This window comes from Apteryx mantelli, chromosome 12 (assembly GCF_036417845.1).
Source record: "Apteryx mantelli isolate bAptMan1 chromosome 12, bAptMan1.hap1, whole genome shotgun sequence".
Lineage (NCBI taxonomy): Eukaryota > Metazoa > Chordata > Aves > Apterygiformes > Apterygidae > Apteryx > Apteryx mantelli.
Window position 1 is genome coordinate 15,974,363 of NC_089989.1, and position 17,634 is coordinate 15,991,996.

The 17,634-nt window shown below is 45.4% G+C and overlaps 1 protein-coding gene across 1 annotated transcript in view; it reads left to right on the forward strand.

Moving 5' to 3' along the window:
* The first annotated feature begins 14,151 nt into the window (after positions 1-14,151).
* Positions 14,152-17,634, forward strand: part of CHST13 (carbohydrate sulfotransferase 13) — a 39,180-nt gene continuing 35,697 nt past the window's right edge. Inside the window, exon 1 of the mRNA XM_013960334.2 lies at positions 14,152-14,300. Within this exon, the coding sequence (XP_013815788.2) occupies positions 14,207-14,300 (94 nt within the window). The 5' untranslated portion in view covers positions 14,152-14,206. The remainder of the gene's footprint in view (positions 14,301-17,634) is intronic.

The window sequence follows — 17,634 nt, forward strand, 5'->3', positions numbered from 1 at the left end:
AGATCTGAACCCCGATCTCCTGGGAAATGCTCATGCTAAATGAGTTTCTTAAGGTAAAAAAATGTTGACTAATTCTGCAACCAACTTTCTTGAGGGTTCGTTGGGTGGAAGATTTTTTTTTTTTTTTTTTGACAAGAAGAAAATCAGACCTTGCTAAGTAAGGAAATCTTTTTCCCCTTATTTTGCACTTAATATGATTTAAAATTGGCAAGGAAAGGCTTGATACTGGAGAGCAGAGCTATTCACATCTGCCACTGAAACCACAGGGAGCTTTCTCTGAGTGCAGCCCAGAAAGTCAGGTGCATTTACTTTCACTGCTATTAGATCTTCTACCAAAGTACTGCTTTTAAAGCATTTGGTTCCCCAGCAGGATTTCCCACTCTGGTTTCTATGAGATTAATTGTTTCAAAAGCTGGAGTGGATGGAAAGTTTTTGGCTAAGTCCATATAGAAATATTGCCACTCCTCTTTTGCAGCAAAATCGATACCTTTAACATGGCCATGTGTTTATGCACAATCTAATGGTGCACTCAGCTGTTACACATTCTTATTCTATTCAGGCATTATTTAACACATTAATGAAGTCCACTAAGTGGTGTTATGTTGCTATGAGTTTATACTTTTCCATGATAATCTTATCATAGTAATTTTTCAAATTTCTTTGTCACTTTTGCAAATGTTGACATGCAGTTGAAGATCAGACTTCTCTAAACTCAGGGCAGACATTTGAGATACTGTGCTGGAAAGAAAGAAATTTTGGTTTGTGTCATTCTTTCCCATTCCTAGCCTTAGTCACAAAGGTTGGAATTTAGGATTAGGTTACTCTCTAATGTGCAGTAGTCCTGACTGATTGCAGAATGCATTTTAGAGACTTCAGCTGAGAATGGTTTTCTTTTTTCGTCATCTGCACAGTCCAATTAAGATTTTGATGGAAAAATGTGAACTAGTAAAGTATAACCCTTCTTTAGCTAAAGCTGTAGCAACTGTATAACTTTACCTTCCTGTATGGCCAAACAGTGGCTCACGAGATCCATGGAATCATACCTACTTTGTCAAGCTTTGGAAATCTTGAGAAGAAAGTCAGCATTAGCCTTGAATGAATAGTTGGCTGGTTTAGCACCATGAACCTCCATTGGGCTCTGCAAGAATAGTTTGGTTGGCTTCAGCTCAACCAGCAGAAGAAATAAAGCCAAGAGAGTAGAATAAGAGAGGACAGTAAAGCCATATATACTGCACTGCAGTATGGAGGAATATTAACTGTCAGAATAACACAGGCTTTATTACATTTTTTCCCCAATTCCTAATCTTTTCCTTGCATGGAACAAGAGTTTGCATTCCTGGCCAGCCGTATTTCTAGATAATGTATAATCATGATTCCCTTTCATTGATTATTTCACTGCTGAATTACAGCTGCTTTGCTGGACAGCACAAAGCTTTTCCATGTGGTTTGTTGGTATCATTAAAAAGCTGTGAGAGCCTAGTGCTTCTGGCCCAAAGGGATTTGATCCCTGGACTGGGAGCACAGGACTGGGGCACAGCAATAGCTACAGGATCTACACAGCTTCATGATTCAAAGAGGACCTCTGAATGAGGGGGGCCTTGGCATTCATACACCATACAAGCTTGAATGAGGGCCATGTTGCGGTAGTGTGCTCATTCACATTTTGTTCAGAGCACGTACTTCTCTGCCACCTCTGCAACTTGAACTGCAGTCTTGTATTTCCTCATTAGTTATTAGGTGTTCCTAGTCTTCCTTTGACAAAACTGGGAGAATGGGGGTGGCTTCTCTCCCCCATCTCATGTGTGCGAGAATGCTCTGAAGGAATAGAGGACTGCAGTACTGATTTGTTGGGCAGGGGCATTTCAGGGCACGAACCACAGAGAGCCTGACTGAAGCACTTTGAGCTCCTTCACTCCATTAACTCCAGGATGCCAAATGGAAGTAAAACAGAGCAAGCTTCAGTGCAGTTCTTATTGCTTTAGGTTTTAAACATACGGCAACATATGCCTGAGCTATCTTGTACTCTGTTCTCCTGCTGGTGTTTTCTGAGAAAAGAACATGCCCACATTGAAAGAGATAATCATGTTTTGTTTAAATCCATTTCTGAAGTTTACAAACCAATTTCTCTCTAAGGCTGCCCAATTCACTGACTCAAACCTCTATAAAGTAGCATATTCAGCTTCTGATGTAACCTGCTGCTCTGCTTTTAGCTGTAGCTTTAACCACAGAAATCACAGGAAAAAAAAAAAGCTGCTATTTGTTTCTTTTTTTTCTAAATTTTTTTTCAATGACACTGGCTGCACTGTTAGTTGGGAAGAAGCTTTGGAGAAGGCACACGACTGTGTTTTCTTCCTTAGCTGAGAGAGACATTTGAATTCTCTCTGGCTTTGCTGAAATCACAGTATTACTGAGAACATTTGTAGAACAGAATCAGCTTTTTCTCTCCCCTACTCACTGACAGCAAACTTGAGAGAAGGTCAGGTAGAGAAGGTGTTTCTGTGGATTATTTTAGCTACACTGAAGAGGGTAGAGCCTATCTCATTCCAACCAGCTGGAAATATAGCAACTGCTTAAAAAGTACGGGCGTTAGCCATCATCAATATATAGATTTGGTCGCAGTCAGACTGTTCTTTAACATTTTCCGCAGTCCTAACATTACAAGCTAAATGTTCTGAGAGCAAGTCTGGCTATGCCCAGAACACACAGTAACTCAGCTAGCCTGGCTATTTGCACCTAAACAGGAGGTTACCTTGTAGGTCACACTGGTACCTCCTCAGGGATTGCCCGTGGTACGCTGAACAGGCATATTCTCGTTGGATTGCATCTGAAAGCATTTGGAAACTAAGCCTGGGACTCACAGGCCATGTTTCTGGGAGCACATGATACAGAAATTCATAAATTAGCACTCAGTGGTTAATATCTGCAAGGAGAGGCTAAGACATTACCTACAAACCTTTGGTCTAAGTTGTTTGGGCTGAAGTCTACAGAAGTGCTTGGGCCGTTTCCCCTGAATTAACTGGGGTAGTAATAGGAGCCCCAGTTGCGTATTCAATGCCTTGTTCCCCTCCTGTGTGTTATGGACTGTGCAAACACTGCACCAAAGTCCTTGCTTGAAAGATCTCTTTATAAAAGAGAGGAACCAGCTGGCTGGGCTTTCTTGCAGATGGCTCAGAGCCTTGGAATGTACTTTCTTTACTCCATAATTGAAACTAACCTGATTTGGTAATTTTCCAGGATTAAACTTTTTGCAAAAGACACCTCTGGATAGAGTTTCTGGAGGAGGTGGACTCATGCTTCCTAGATATGCCTCTCGGACATTATGGGTAGGCAGCTGCCTGATTTTAGCAGTGCTGAGGTTCACTAATGTAGACATAATTCAATTAGGGTACCCAGAGGGTTGAAGAAAAGCTTCTATTATTTTTAGTCTAAATAAAAATAGTATCTCAGGCTTCCTGGAATAGTGAAAGCACACAGCAAGTCTTGGAAGATTGATAAACAAAGAATATTTATATGATTTTTGCAGCCAGGGTTTCCATGAAATAGAAGCTGTTTAGGTTGGATTTGACCAGCCCTGCCATGTCTAGGCACATGAAATTAGTCCTTTGTGCTAAAAATTGCAGTAACAAACCTGGGTTTGACTTCAATGTGGCAGTACATGCAGGGTACAGCCTCACAAGAAGTATTTAGATGCTGATGATTTTAATAGTACACCCCTCCAGTAAATAAGAAACTCTGTTTTTAGCCTGAGGGAATGTTTCAGTAGTACCAAAGGGATTTAGGAACCTGAAGAGTCATCTAAATGTGGTCAGTGATGACAATATTTAAGTCATATAAGTTCCTTTGAAAATGTTGCTCTATTTTGTTGTCTTACTTCATTCTCCTTTTCCTCCAAGGCCAGGCTGCTTTGTTGTAGGGAGTCTCAGCAATGTCAGTATTTCTGGATGTTCTGGATATGCTGTTAGGGACTCAAGGTGCTAAGGGAAGACGGATCATGCTCAGCTGGCCCTGGAAAGAGGAAGGTAGCGCTTTGTAACTGAACCGTACAATATACAGCTGTATACTAAAGAGCATGGCACTGCATGACTGGAAGAGTGGCTCAGTCTACAGCGGTTCTGAGGCACAAAATAAGCCCCCTTCTCCCATCCCAGAGAGCAGCTTGATGCTGCAAATGCCTTCTGCAATCCCATAAAAAGACCTACCCAAGTTTCCCTGATGACAGAGGGACAAGGACATACATCCCTGCCTATAACACAAGGTTATAAGCAGAAAGGGAACTTTCTCAGCATGCTCATTCTGTGGTTGGCAAGACTTTTATAGCACTGCTCTGACCAATGATGGTGATTTATGTCGTTATTTGCAGGGTCAGACTGTTTGGCTTTGGCCTGCGTGTGTTGTTTCTTCTCTTCCCTTTGTATTCAAAGCCGCTTCAGATGGATGTGTGCATAATAGCAGCAAAGTGAAAGCTGCAGGGAACAGAGCACTCTCCAGCACACAATGCCCCGCTAGAATAAGGAGCTTCATTTGGCCATGAGCACTTCTCGCAAGATTATACCCACTCACACTGTTCTCAAGGACAGATTTGCCTTTGCTCAGGTCTAGGAAGCTGGAGAATGAAACACTTCCAATCACAGTCTTGTGCTCATTGCCACTATGCTAAGAAAAGGGACTTTCTGGCTGACTTGCTTAAACTACAGTCTCTCCCCTTAGCTGCTGGCTGGCTGGAAACAGATCACAAGACCAAATCATTTTGCCTTGGGCTTCAGGTCATGAACAAGTTAACTTAGGTAAAGTTCACTGGAGTCCAGAAAAGAGGACTTTTCACAGAAAGTTTTGAGCAGTCTTTGCTACCCACTCTCCTCCTAAGACGCCAGGTTTGTCTGTGCTATTGAGTTACACACTTCCAAGGAAATAAAGCCCATCTTAGAATAATCTGTTTTATACCTTCTATGAAGGTATAAAGACACGCTGCTAACAAACTTCCTTTTATCAAATGTATGTATATAGATTTCCTGGACTGGCTCCTCGTCTGGGCTGAAAATGAGTAGTCTCTGAGCAAAGGCTGACAGCAGTCAAAGATCTAGCTTTATTATAGGCTTCAAACTAACAGTTCTGGGCTTGCAAATACATTGGCAAGGGAGCCATGCTTGTGTGGGTAAACACTCCCTCCCTCTTAGTTATCAGCAGCTTCAGGCAAATGTTTTAAAAAGCACAGTCCTTAAATTGCTCTGTAATATGGACAGGTCTCCAGATGACATCTGCAAACCCCTGTCTCCCCATTTTGGGGATCTTCTGAATGCAAACCATGTCCATGCTCCAAGGACAGAATTTTCTTGCTCTGACATGCTGGAACCATGGTAGCAGGTCAGTACTTGGGGCAGGTTTGTACCCATCTCATCTGTCACTGCTATGCAGGTCCAATAGGACCTGAATGCACAGAGATGCTTAATAGATTGAGGACTGCAGGAAAAGTCGCAGCAGAGGATCTCAGAGCTGCACCTCTACAGGCTCCTGCAGATGAGGGGAAACATGTCTGGGAAGATGGGGGCAGATGCTCTAGAGCAGAAATGAGTAACCTGCTCTTTGCTAATGGCCAAACTGGCCTTTTAAATACCTTTAGAAGGCCACAAATTACTATGAGGGCTGGTGTTACCCAATAATACAGCCCCCACCACCACCTTCTTTCCCCAAAACTGCAGACTGTAGGAAACCAAGTTGCAGGCTAGTTTCTTCCTCTTCCAGAAAAGCTTTAGAAAAGCAGGTAATAACATTCAACTCATTGGGTCTAGATGCTCTACAAAGTATTTAAGAGTTAGCCACTGCACCAAGTAAACCTTTTCACTTCCTTAGCATTTTTCTACCCCACCCAAGGGACTTCTGTCTTTGAAAAGGCTTTCTTGGGGAACAAGGACAGGATTAGGCAAGTAGTCTCCACAGGCGATGAGGTCTGTCACAAGCCTCCCCCATCTTCTACTTCAAGTGAAAACTGCATTCTTGATAGTGTGCCTGCAAAATAGGCATTTCTGGGTGCACGCCGATGAAAATGGTTCTCTTCACCATCCCACCAAGTAAAGAGTGTGTACGATAAGCGACTGTTTTGTGTAGGGATTTTGAAACAAACTTTGGACAGATGTTAGTCACTTCTTAGTGCACAACTGGAAGGCACTGGGATGTTACAGTGATGAGTGCAGTGAAAGGGAGTTCAGTGGTGTGTTCGTGTGGCTTTTACTGTTTTTAAAAGATGTTCATCAGTGTAACAAAAGCTGGCAACTCTTCCCCTGCCTGTTCCTTGGCTTCAGTACCTTGGATATCTTGTTTGTCATGCTACAATACTTGAAACAGATATTTCTGTGTATGCTCTGGTTTCCTAGAAGCTAACAGCAGCTCCCAGAGGCAGGCTGCCTGGCTGCTGTTTACATGGATGATCTCCAGCACTAATGTCACCAGACTATCAAGTCAAAACATGCTGGTGTGCATGGTGTGGCATCTCTGTTCGCCAGTCTGATACCAGCTATTTCCATGGGGAGAAACATCACATTGACAAAAGAACTTGTTCTCTCGCAGCCTTGCAGTTGGTGACGATCCTGCTCACGTGTGGCCAGTAAAGAGGCTTGCACAGAAGTCATCGGAGACTTCTGTGTGAGGGTAGCAGGATACAAGTGTACGAGGAGAAGTCAAGAATTTGAGGACCCCACTTCTTACCACTTCTGAGGTACCACAGGGACACAACTGGATAGAACAGAGTAGAGCAAGAACGGCAAAATTACCTGTAGCCCAAATATCTGGCCCTTTTGGGGGGCGGGGGGAGAGAAGAGGGGAGGGAAGAGAAGAGAAGGGGAGACTGAATAGAAGCACTTTATGCTACATACGATGGCATGTTCATACCTGGCTGTGCCCTTTCCTTTGCTCTCATAATAACACTTGCTGTCAGGCTGTGTCATTACTTCTTCCGCACACGTCTCTAAACCATGTTATGTGGCCACATGAGGAAATTCAGGGTTTTGCTCCTGCTGTACTGTGTCAGGTTGATTCAACCAGTGGCATGAATGGCAGGACTGAATCTTCCAGCCTCCAAAAGCTCAGAAAAGACACTGGATACCAGATAACCTGGCTGCAAGTGGAGGAAGCACAAGGCTGGGAATGGTGACCACTAACCTTGGCTACCCATCAGCATGGCAGTTTGTTCACTGATATCCAGCTGCCTTCTTATGCACTGTTATGTTTGGTTGGAAACCATCACCTTCACTGAACACCTGTACACAAACAGAAAAACCTGTGTGGACTTCCCAAATGGACAGGGATGGTTGGTCCAACTGTGAGGCCTCAGACAACAGAGAGGGCCATGATATAAACGCGCTGGAAGGGCAGGCTTGGAGGAAGACAGGCCTGCTGCAGCTGAGGCTGGAAATGCCCCAACCTGCACAGCTATCACAGTGAAGGTATGTCCCAGTCCCAGCATATGTTACAGGAGTGTGGGTACAGTAGGTCTGGGTATCATGAAAAATGTCTTGTTTTCTTTAGAGAAGGCTGGCCATGATTTGTTTTTAATCTAATCCTCAGGTGGTAAGACTACTTGCAAACCCCCAGGGACTTAAATATCACTGTGCTGCCCTGTGACATGATGCAGCAAGGCATATGCTGCAGTCAGGGTTTTCTGTCTGTCTGAAAAATTACGGGCCTGGGCCCTTTAGAATCCATCCTGCCCTGAGATATTTGCATATATAAGCATAGAAGTATTTGTATTTCTTTTCCCACACAACAGCATTTAATGTTATTTGTTGGGAGTTGCAGCACAAGATAACGAGAGAGAACAGAGAAGATTTTTGCAAAACAGTGGATGAGAGTCCTGTTTCAGTGGCCACTAATCCTCAGAAACCTGGAAGAGAAGGCAGTTGTGGGTCATATGTAAAATCTGGCAATGTACTTGCTCCAAGTTAGGTATTTGTGAGTCAGGGTAAAACTCTATGGGCTCTGTCTCAGGAGTTTTTACCATTCCTTCCCTTCAGAGCAGTCATTATGCTGCAGATATGGTTCTTCCTTGGAGAAGAAAACATCTTAAGGAATGACTGAGACCAATTCCCACCTTCAGAGGGAAACCCAAAACACAGATTAATGGGGATTATCTTTTTATTACAAGACTTGCTTGTGCTTGGGGTGTTCAGACTCCTCTTTCACAGCCATCATAACCAAAGTGTGAGAAAGAGCATGGAGTGTCTTTGTCCCTTCTCAGAGCAAAACCTTGCTGCCCTGTGCTCTCCAGAAATCTGTATGATAAAACAGAAAAACTACTTCTCTCCATCTCCTTCCTCTGAAGTGTGTTTCCTTCTAATGGGAAAGATGCCGTGCATTGACTTGCCTGCTGTGTATGGCATCTGACCTATGGTGGGCAGGACCATATTGGTAACTTGCTACAGGACCTTACAGGGTTCCTCTGAACAGAAGGACCTTTAGGTGACCCCCATTTCAGTGGTGGTGCAACGTAATAGCATCCCTTTGACTTTGTGATGCCACATGTAGCGTTGGAAGGATCGCACCTGTTTCGGCTGGTGCATCGGCCAGCAGGGAGAGAGGCCATGGTGTTCTGCTGTAAATGTGCAGGAAACAGCAGAGCCCAAAACCAAAGCAGGCTGCACGAGTCTCGCACTCCTAGCAGGAGATTTGACAGGTTTGTTGCTCCTGCCGTCGGAAGTAACTGCAGTTCCCAATGCTGTGCTAAGATCAAGGGCAATTGGCTTTCCACAGTGTATCTGTAAATTACATCCTTCTGCATGTAAGCCTCTAAATCAGACATCAGCAGAGAACAAGCTCCCAGCCTGTAACACTGTATAAGCTAATGAAATATAAATGCCTGGTACAAAAGGCAAACGCAGTCCCTAGTTGCCACCACTGAGTAGAATGGTTGATGGGAGTTTCCATCGTAACAGTATTTTCAGCAGCTGTAAGCATTGCAGGCAGAGAGTAGTCCTTAGAGCCTGTAATTTGGTTTGGTCCCATCACCACTGGTGCTTTTAAAAAAGAAGCAGCTGCTGCTTTTATTTTTATTTTTTAATTGTGGCAGCAAGGAAGTTAAATGAATGATTTCTTGAAATCTATTTTGACAGAAGCCAGTGCTTCCCTGATGGGAATCAAGAGCCCAATTTTTAGTTTCCTTGTCTCCAGAGAGATTTCCTGAGAGATAATTGCAACAGAATCTCTAGAAAGTGATTAGCATTTTGTTTAGAAACAGAAAGGTCAGCAAGCTATGAAATTACTACGTTACAATATTAACTCTCAGGACCAGATACTACTTGCACTATCCTAATAGTTTTTTTCTGACAAAGTATACGAGTCTGCTAAACTTTAGGCAATACATGCTGTCATACTCGCCAAATCAGTGGGATTCCTCAGGGTGCAGAGTGTCTTTAGGATGGGTTGCTCACTCCCTGCCCTGTCCCCCTAAGATAAAGGAGATTTCTCAGGACGTCAGTGTTACTTTGTATGAACAAGCAGCAAAATCTGGCTGCAGATTTAAAAGATAACCAAGCCTGTATTACATGTACTTGTAGCTCTCCAGTTACCTCTTCAGAAGAAGCCTGTACTTAGTGTAAATTTTACCTTTTGTCCAACCTTTTTCTCTTATACATTGAGCCTGCAAACATTTACTACAGCATTTAATGGTGAAGAGTCCACCCAGCATGATTCTCTGCTGCTTTGAACTATGGCTGTTGTAAATAGGTGCAAAGTGGGCATAAACACCAGTGTTTTGATGGGATAATATTTGAAAATCCACATTCTGCAGGCAGAAAGGACTACAGGAGGTGCTGGAAAATCAATGCACTGCTTGAGAAAGCAAGTATTCCCATTTGATGATGTTAGCAGAACTGGCCTTTCCTGGCTAACACACATATGTGACAGAACTAGGCCCCCCAACTTGTCTTTCAGGACAAAATTTAGTGGGTCCTAGTCATGGCAAGGATAGTTCAGATAAGATGGTAGGAAAACCTCTTCAGGGTTAGTGAAGCTTGGAAGGGATTGCTTAGCGAGATCGTGGGGTGTTCGTCTTTGGGAAATTCTCAGAATGAGCTGGACCCATGTCTGCTCAAGTAGGGAATGGGTTGGGGCCTTGCAAGGTCCCTCTCAGCTGACACACTGCAGTCATGTTATGAAATTCAAACAGTCACCAAGGCATTGAGTAACAGGACACACCGGGGCCTATAGAAATCCTGGAGGCAGGGTGATGTCTAATGCATCTCCATGAGTAAATATGCAGATGCCAGTCTCTGAAGAACGCCTGTTCTGCATCGGTGCAATTCCCTACATATCTGCCCAAGCCCTTGCTAGCTTGGTCAGATTTGGGGCTGTGGTGTGCAGCAGTGCCTGGCCACCAGCAGATGGAGCCAGCATGAGGCCAGGGTAAACTATTTCTGTGGCATTCACGCTCCAGAATTAAATATCTGGGTGCAAAAGCAAAATACCCTCTAGAAAGGCTCCTCTCCACAAAAGCTGGAAAATGAGGGCTTGGGGAGGGGGGTCTCACAGATGCATCAGTTTTCATCTGAAACTAGCAGCTGTTTAATTTCTATTCAACATGATAGCGTGACCAAAGCCTGAGGTTAATCTCACTCAGTGGCACCAAGGTCCTGGCAAACAGCAAGGCATTTGGGAGAAACCTGTGGAGAAGACAGTAATGAGCATTGCTAATGAGCAGAGAGGAAATCAAGCATGCAGTGCATACCAAAGGCACAGCATCTTTCTGCAGAAAAAAAGCAATGTCTCTTCACTTACAGATCAGATGCAATTCTAGGCTGAAGTGGTAACAGATAATTTTCCTCCATACTGTGTTATCAGTAGCTCTTGACTATTATTCTTGGTCATCAATATTACCTTTACAGTGGTGATTACTTAGCACTGTGGGGTTCGGATCATGGCTAGAGCTAATGTGCAAATATGGAGCAGTGTGGGTCTTGCCCCAGCCTGGCACGGAAGGAGCAAAGTGTCAGATTAGTGTCTAAGAGAATACTAGGCTTTGTGTATGTCTGCTGAAAACTGACACACTCATTTCATGCATGCTGTTGAGAAGCCATATTTTGGTGTGTGCTTCATGCCTCCATCGTTCTCCAGTTACTAGTGGGGCTTAGGGAGGGCTCTTCCAATGCACAGAGAATCTGACCATGTCTCTCTTAGAAATAGGCACAGGTCAGCACTTGGGGTAATAATTTAGGAGTCTGAGAGCTTGGGCTCTGTTCTCTGCCCTTCCAGGCTTCTCAGGTGACCTTGGGTAAACCAGGCTCTTCACTGCCAAGCAGAAGCCATGGCTCTTGGAGAGGAGACAGGCCTGACAGAGAAACAGGAACTTCATTATTAAAAATCAGCACAATGAGGAGAAAACAGAGCCATCTTCCTGGAGACATCCCTCCCTGGAACACACGCTCTGGACCTTCCTTCTCAGGTAGGCACCAACCACCATGGTCTGTCCTATGGGCTGGGGTCACTCTTTCTCTTCTGTATGGCAGGGCTATAGGGAAAGTGGGATGGTACTAGTATGTGGGACCAGAGATGTTTCTCAGATGCACAGAAACAGGCAACGGCAAGGCCCTGACATCCTGAGGGCTGGTGCCATTACCACCAGGCAGCTCTTGTCACAGTGTACCTGTTTCCTCTTGAAACGTGTTTGTCCTTTTAAAAAAGGCACTTATTCATTGGAGCCAATATGTTTGTAATTGAGTCCGAATAGGTATCTTCAGTCTTAACAGTATGCTTTCCCTTACCTCATCTAGCCCTGAGGAGCTGAACAGTGCATTCACCTGGAACTGTGTAAAACCAGTCTCACATATACTAATATGATCACAAACAGGCCTGTGCCCTGCCCTCTGGATATGAAATATAGCCAGGAGTCAGCAGGACTTAACAGGTCCATGTCTGAGTTTCGAGTTTTCTGAGTTTTTTATTTTAATTTCTTTTAAATGAATGCCCAACTGTGGATGAACTTTGATTTGATACAGTTTTTATTTCCCCTGCTGGACCCAGAGAAATTGTGCTAAAGGGATGATTATTTTACTTAGCTCCTTCGACAGCTTTGGGCCAAATTTTCTACAGTATTCCAGTGCTGAGAGATGCAAACAGCGAATGAAAAACGCAGTGTATGAGTGCATCTTTCAGCTCTGAAAAGCTATTGGAAGGGGGTTACACTGCACAGGCTGGAAGCACCTTCAGTCTCTGAACCTCACTCCATTCCCTTGAGAGTTTCAAGGATGGCAGCTCCAGACATACTTTTTGCTATAGTGGACACGCAGGGAACTGCTGTGGTACCTTCTTCTAATGCTAGCAAAAATCCTGTCTTTTCCATTCCCCTGTGAGGTTGCAGGAAGCATCTTCAGAAACAAATATGGGGGATGGTCTCCCTTTGTAGTCCATCCCCATTACAAGGGTAACGCCTGTAAGCATATATCAAAAAGTGTTCACATGCACAAATCCCTCCCCCATAACTGGGATTCAGCCAGCCCCTTTGTCCCTGGGGTCTCTCAGCCTGTCCTTACATGTAAGGCAGATTCCTGCTCTTTGCAAATTTGCTGAGTGGACCATTACTTGCAGCAGAGAGCAGCCTGCATCTGCAGAGATCTTCCCAGCCAGCCCCCCTAAGCCTTCCCCAAGCACTCTGTCTCACTCCCCAGTGGCAGGGGTTACAGCCCTTTCCCTGAACACGTCTGACAGGCGCAGGGATCAGGACCTGAGGTTATCTTCCTAACCACTTACTGCAATTACTGGTGTGGTCTTGCAAGGAAGCAGAGATGTATTAGAGTCTCAGTTGCAGTCTCATTTCTATTGCCCCTCTCTAGGCTACCCAACAGGGAGTTTAAAGAGTTGTGCTGCTCAGTGGTGATAGCTCAGCGTGGTCTGCTCTGTCCTGCAGGCCTGCTTTGGATCTCATTTCATTCCAGCCTCCTTCTTTGCAATGAACATCTCCCCCTGGTTTGCCCTGCCCTAAATGAGGGCAGAACCAGGTCCATCATGCCCAGACATCCAGGTTTTCTTTGCCATTCTCGGGGGCTCTTCCTTCAACTGTCTTCTTGTTCTTAAAGTTAAGTATTTAGCAGATGGGGAGAGAAGCAGTGGTTGACTGTTGTCGGTGGGAATCCAGCTCTGTCTGGTTTTCTGATTTGGCAAGTGGTCTTTGAGTAGGTCTTGAAGTGTTTTACAGAAGTGGGTCAATAGTATTGCTGCCATTTCAAAACAGAAACAGGGGAAACAGAAGCTCAGAGTTTGCTTTGACTGCAATTACAGAGCCTGGAGGTTAGAGGACGTGGTAAGAGAGCTTTGCACTCTTGCCTTCAGAAAACATACAGAGATTAGTAGAAAATTATGTCCCCCTTCTATATAACTTTATTGCTTGAGTTAATGTTACTCAAAAACATTACTGCTTTCAGTTAAAGTCTGCGGGGGCAGAGTTTAGCCAAAAAAGAGGTATATTTTAAGGCCACAAAACTTTGTGATGCTTATGAAGCATTGAACGTGCTGAGAAATGTCATCAGAAAACTCTCAAACCTTGCCAGCACATAAGCAACTCTTTCCTCCCTGTGAGGAATTTTAAACCCATCACACAAGTTTTTGTAGGTAAATATGTATTTTTTAGCATTGGCAAGGAGCAGAAATACTTCTGCGATATGGGGGAGCAGGCAGGGAGGCCGGGGGAGCCAAGCGCTCCCCCTGCGCTTTGCTGTTAAAGCCCACCGCCGTGGCCTCGCCTGGCGGGCAGGAAGGGGGAAAGTCGGCTGGATGAGTTTCGGCGAGTCCAACGCAGCAGCCCTGTTGCAGGACCACGCTTCCCCCCACCCCGGGGCCGCTGCCACCCGCGGCGCCGCTCCCACTCCTCTTCCTGGTGCTACTTCGGATCGCAGCAGGCCCGTGCGCTCGCGGTCCGCGGGGCCGGATGGGGGGGAAAAAAATGAGAGAAAGCCCCGGCGCTGCGGGGAGCGAAGCCGCCCTGCCCTGGGCTGAGCGACCCCCGCCCGCTCCTCACTTCCTGCCGCCGCCGGCCGAGCGGGGCGGCCCCGGCGGCGGCGGTGGGGCGGAGCGGGGCGGCCCGGCCCGGCGCGGGCGCGGAGCGGGGCGGAGCGGGGCGGCCCCGGCCGCGGCGCCCGGGGCAGCGCGCCGGGCGCGGAGCGGGAGCCCCTCGGCGGGCCCTGGCCGCGGGCGCGCTGCGCTGCGCTGCGCCGCGGAGCCGCGGCGGAGGATGCGGCGGAGCAGGGCGCCGCGGGTGGCGCTGGCCGCCTGCCTCGGCTCTTTCCTCCTGGTCGTTTTCTACTTCCAGAGCAGCCTCAACCCAGGTGGGTTACACGTCCCCCCCGGGGGTCGCTCCGCGCCCTGACTGCTCGGTGTGTGCGCGTGTGTTTGCGTTTGCTTTGCCGGGGCACTCGCGCAAGTTGCTCGTCTGCTTTGGCGAGGGGCTCTGCACTTTCGGGATGCCCCTCCTCGCCCCGCGGAAGGGCCTTATGCACCTCCCCTGGGGTCCCCGATGCGGCAGCTCCGTGGGACGGATACTGGAGGCAGCGTCCGGGCGTGCAGAGCCATGAAACGGGTTCGGGTCTGGGCTTCGGGATCAGTCCCTTGATAGTTCAAACCACTTCGGTGTCGCTGAGAGCCAGTCTCGTCCAGAGGGGCCGAGCTGCAAGACAACACTGATCCGCTGAAAGTTTAAGTTAGGGTGAACCGGCGAACTTGCTTGGAGGTTGCGTATTTCTCAGCTGAGACCATTTAACTTCACTTTTGTGATCGGGTGTAATGTGTGATTAGCTTAGTGTAACAATGTTGCTGTTTCACAATGAAATCCATGCTTTATTTTAGAGCAAACTTATTTTGGCTGACCTGTCCCTTTCAGGAGTGTCCTTGTGTTCAGTGAAATCAAGGCATGAAACTGTGTAAAACTGGCACACAGAACTTCAGTGGAATCCTTCTGAGGCTGCGCTGTGGCTAGGAAAGATAGAAGAGTTGCTCCGTTCTGCAAGAAGTGCCTATTTCACACCCGCAGTCACTAAAAGTCCTGGGGAATCTGGCTGAATTGCTCAAGGGACATCTTTACTGTCTGCTCTTAGAAATATTGTCGATGCTGAGAACGATTCAGTAATAACAGAACTAAAATGTAAACTGTTTTGTACTGGAAGGGTTATTTATTTTCCTGCCTGATTTCTGCTCTTCTTTGTAAATTAGTTCCTATTTCCTAAGAGACGTTATTGAGTAATTCCTGTAGTTTTAACAATGTACTAATGGGTTCTGATTACAGCAGCAATCCATCAATGGGGCCTTTAAAGTTAGACCTTAAAATTCAAAAGACTGATTTGACTGAAATGTTAGTGGAATTTTATCAGCATGGACTAAATGAAATGCAATTTTCCTTTTTATATGGACTGTTCCATCACTTTAATGTTCTTTTCTTAAAACTAAAAGGACTTGTCTGAATAATCCAAGACTGAAAAGGAATTAGGTTTGCGTGAGCGTTTGTTATTGCTAGAATAGCATGTGAAGTTTATCAAATGCATTCAGTAATCCCAGCAGACTGCAATCAGTATTTATTCCTTAAGACCTTTGTTTTTCACACAAATAATATGTGCCAACTTATTTTAATGTTGGGAATATTCAGTAAAAAGTACAGCACTGAATCAGCTTGAATATCCATGGCTCCTAACAGAGAGAGGACTGCATTTTACATTGGGTTCACTTTCTAGTATTTGACTGGAAAATCCAGCTCATTTCAGGGTTTCCTGGTTTTTAAAAGAAGACTTCTGTGAGTCTGAGTCATCAGACATTTCTGTGCTTACTTGAGTTTAATCCCGTGCGTGATCTCAGCATAATTCCACGTAGAGCTCTCAGCAGGTCAGGGCAAACCAGGTGACAGTAATGGTGATAGCATCTCACAATGGTTTGAGGGGGGTTTCAGATCTTGAACCCTATCGTGAGAGGTGCTGGGCCACAGCCTGATCAGGTGAGTTTTTTGGAAATGCAAAACCCCTAGCAGTCTGCAAATCTATTCCCTTAATATGGGATAAGTGTCATTTTCAAAAGGTTCTGTAGATGGTCATAGGTCTGGAATACAGATCCTTAACTGGTGTAAACTACTGCTATCTGTCTCCTACTCTCAGTGAAAGCCCATTGACAGAATGATGAACACCAACTGCAGGTTTGCCCCTTAAGGTTGACAAAAGAGGTGGATTAAAGTGACATTCATGTTGTCTAAAATCTGGCTGTTTTCTAGACATATAGTTGCCTCCCTGTGTCCACCTTCCATATTTATGCCATTTCTTTCCCATAGTATTTTTCTGATTTGCAGTATTTTCTCTCCTCTTTAGCTCAGTGAAATATTCACAATAGCAGAAGAAAGGCACTTTGCAGAGATCATTATCAAATACAGAAAAGAAGCAAGCTAAAAACTGCTTCTTTTTCTTTTAGCTCAAGGGAAAGCAAACAGACCAATTACTTGAATTTTAGAAGTTACTAGTTAAAATAATAGGCAAACAATTTGCAGACAGAAGTGTCATCTTTAAAGTGATGGCTGCCTTGAGGTTATTTGGAATTCTACTTGTCTGGTGTCATTTGGTTTCTATATACTAATGAAAAAAAATGCTAGAAAAAGCAGCAGTGTTACAAGTCCCCTCTGGAGCAGTCAGATCCTCTTCCCCTCTTCTGCAAGATTCTGCAGGTTGCCTTTCCTGGGCCACCTTTGGTCCGGTTACATGTAACTTACTGAAGATTCATCCATCCTGTCCGGAAATCAATGCATACAACATGGGAGGAAAGACAATATAAACGAGCACATTTTAATTAGAAAACCACTAAGGGTTCATCTAACTGGGCATCGGAGCAAAAACTAACTCCTTCATTTGCAGTTCCCACTTTTAACTGTGTCAGTACAGTTCTGTGCGTGGAGCGAACTCCACCAAACTCAGTGGCTATATTGAAATAAGACTTTCTTGTTCTGCAATAGGAACACCCACACACCAGCGTGTGCTGAAATAACCCAGTTCCTAAATAGCCTCCAAGTTAGTTATTTTGGTGCTGGGCTGAATTTGTTTGTACTGAAGTCAATGGCAGAATCCCCCGTTGTACCTACCAGAGGCAGAAACAGGCCTGGGTGGATTTGCAAACCTCACTGGCACTCGGGAAAGGTGAGAAAAATCTCATTGCTCCTTGAGGGAAAGCATCCACATGTGGATTTGTGTGCTTAAGCGTGCACTGACTTCATACCCCTGGTTACTTTACTTTAGCTTTCTTTCTCAGGTCTGGCTTTCCCAGGGACTGTGCTCCCCATTAACACACACAGTGCAGCCCGTTCTCCCCTGGCCATGAGGTGCAGCTTCAGCACATGGACTGTCCCCTATTCACTTTGGGTCTGTGGTGACCTCTCTGTCCTATCAGCCTTCAGCTGTCTTACTCCAGACTAACAGGCACATGGCTGAAAGCAAGATATGTGCATTGCAAGAAGGCATTAAACATGTGCCAAGCATGCTGTCAGAGTTTACAAACACTGACATGGTGAACAGTTACGAGGTCTGACTGGAACAGTGATCTTTCAGCATCTCCAGTCCCTCCTGCATCTGGACTTGTGAGCAGGTATGCTCGGCTCCTTGTCAAACCTTAGATCTCAGCTTGGTGCCAGTAGTTATGTGT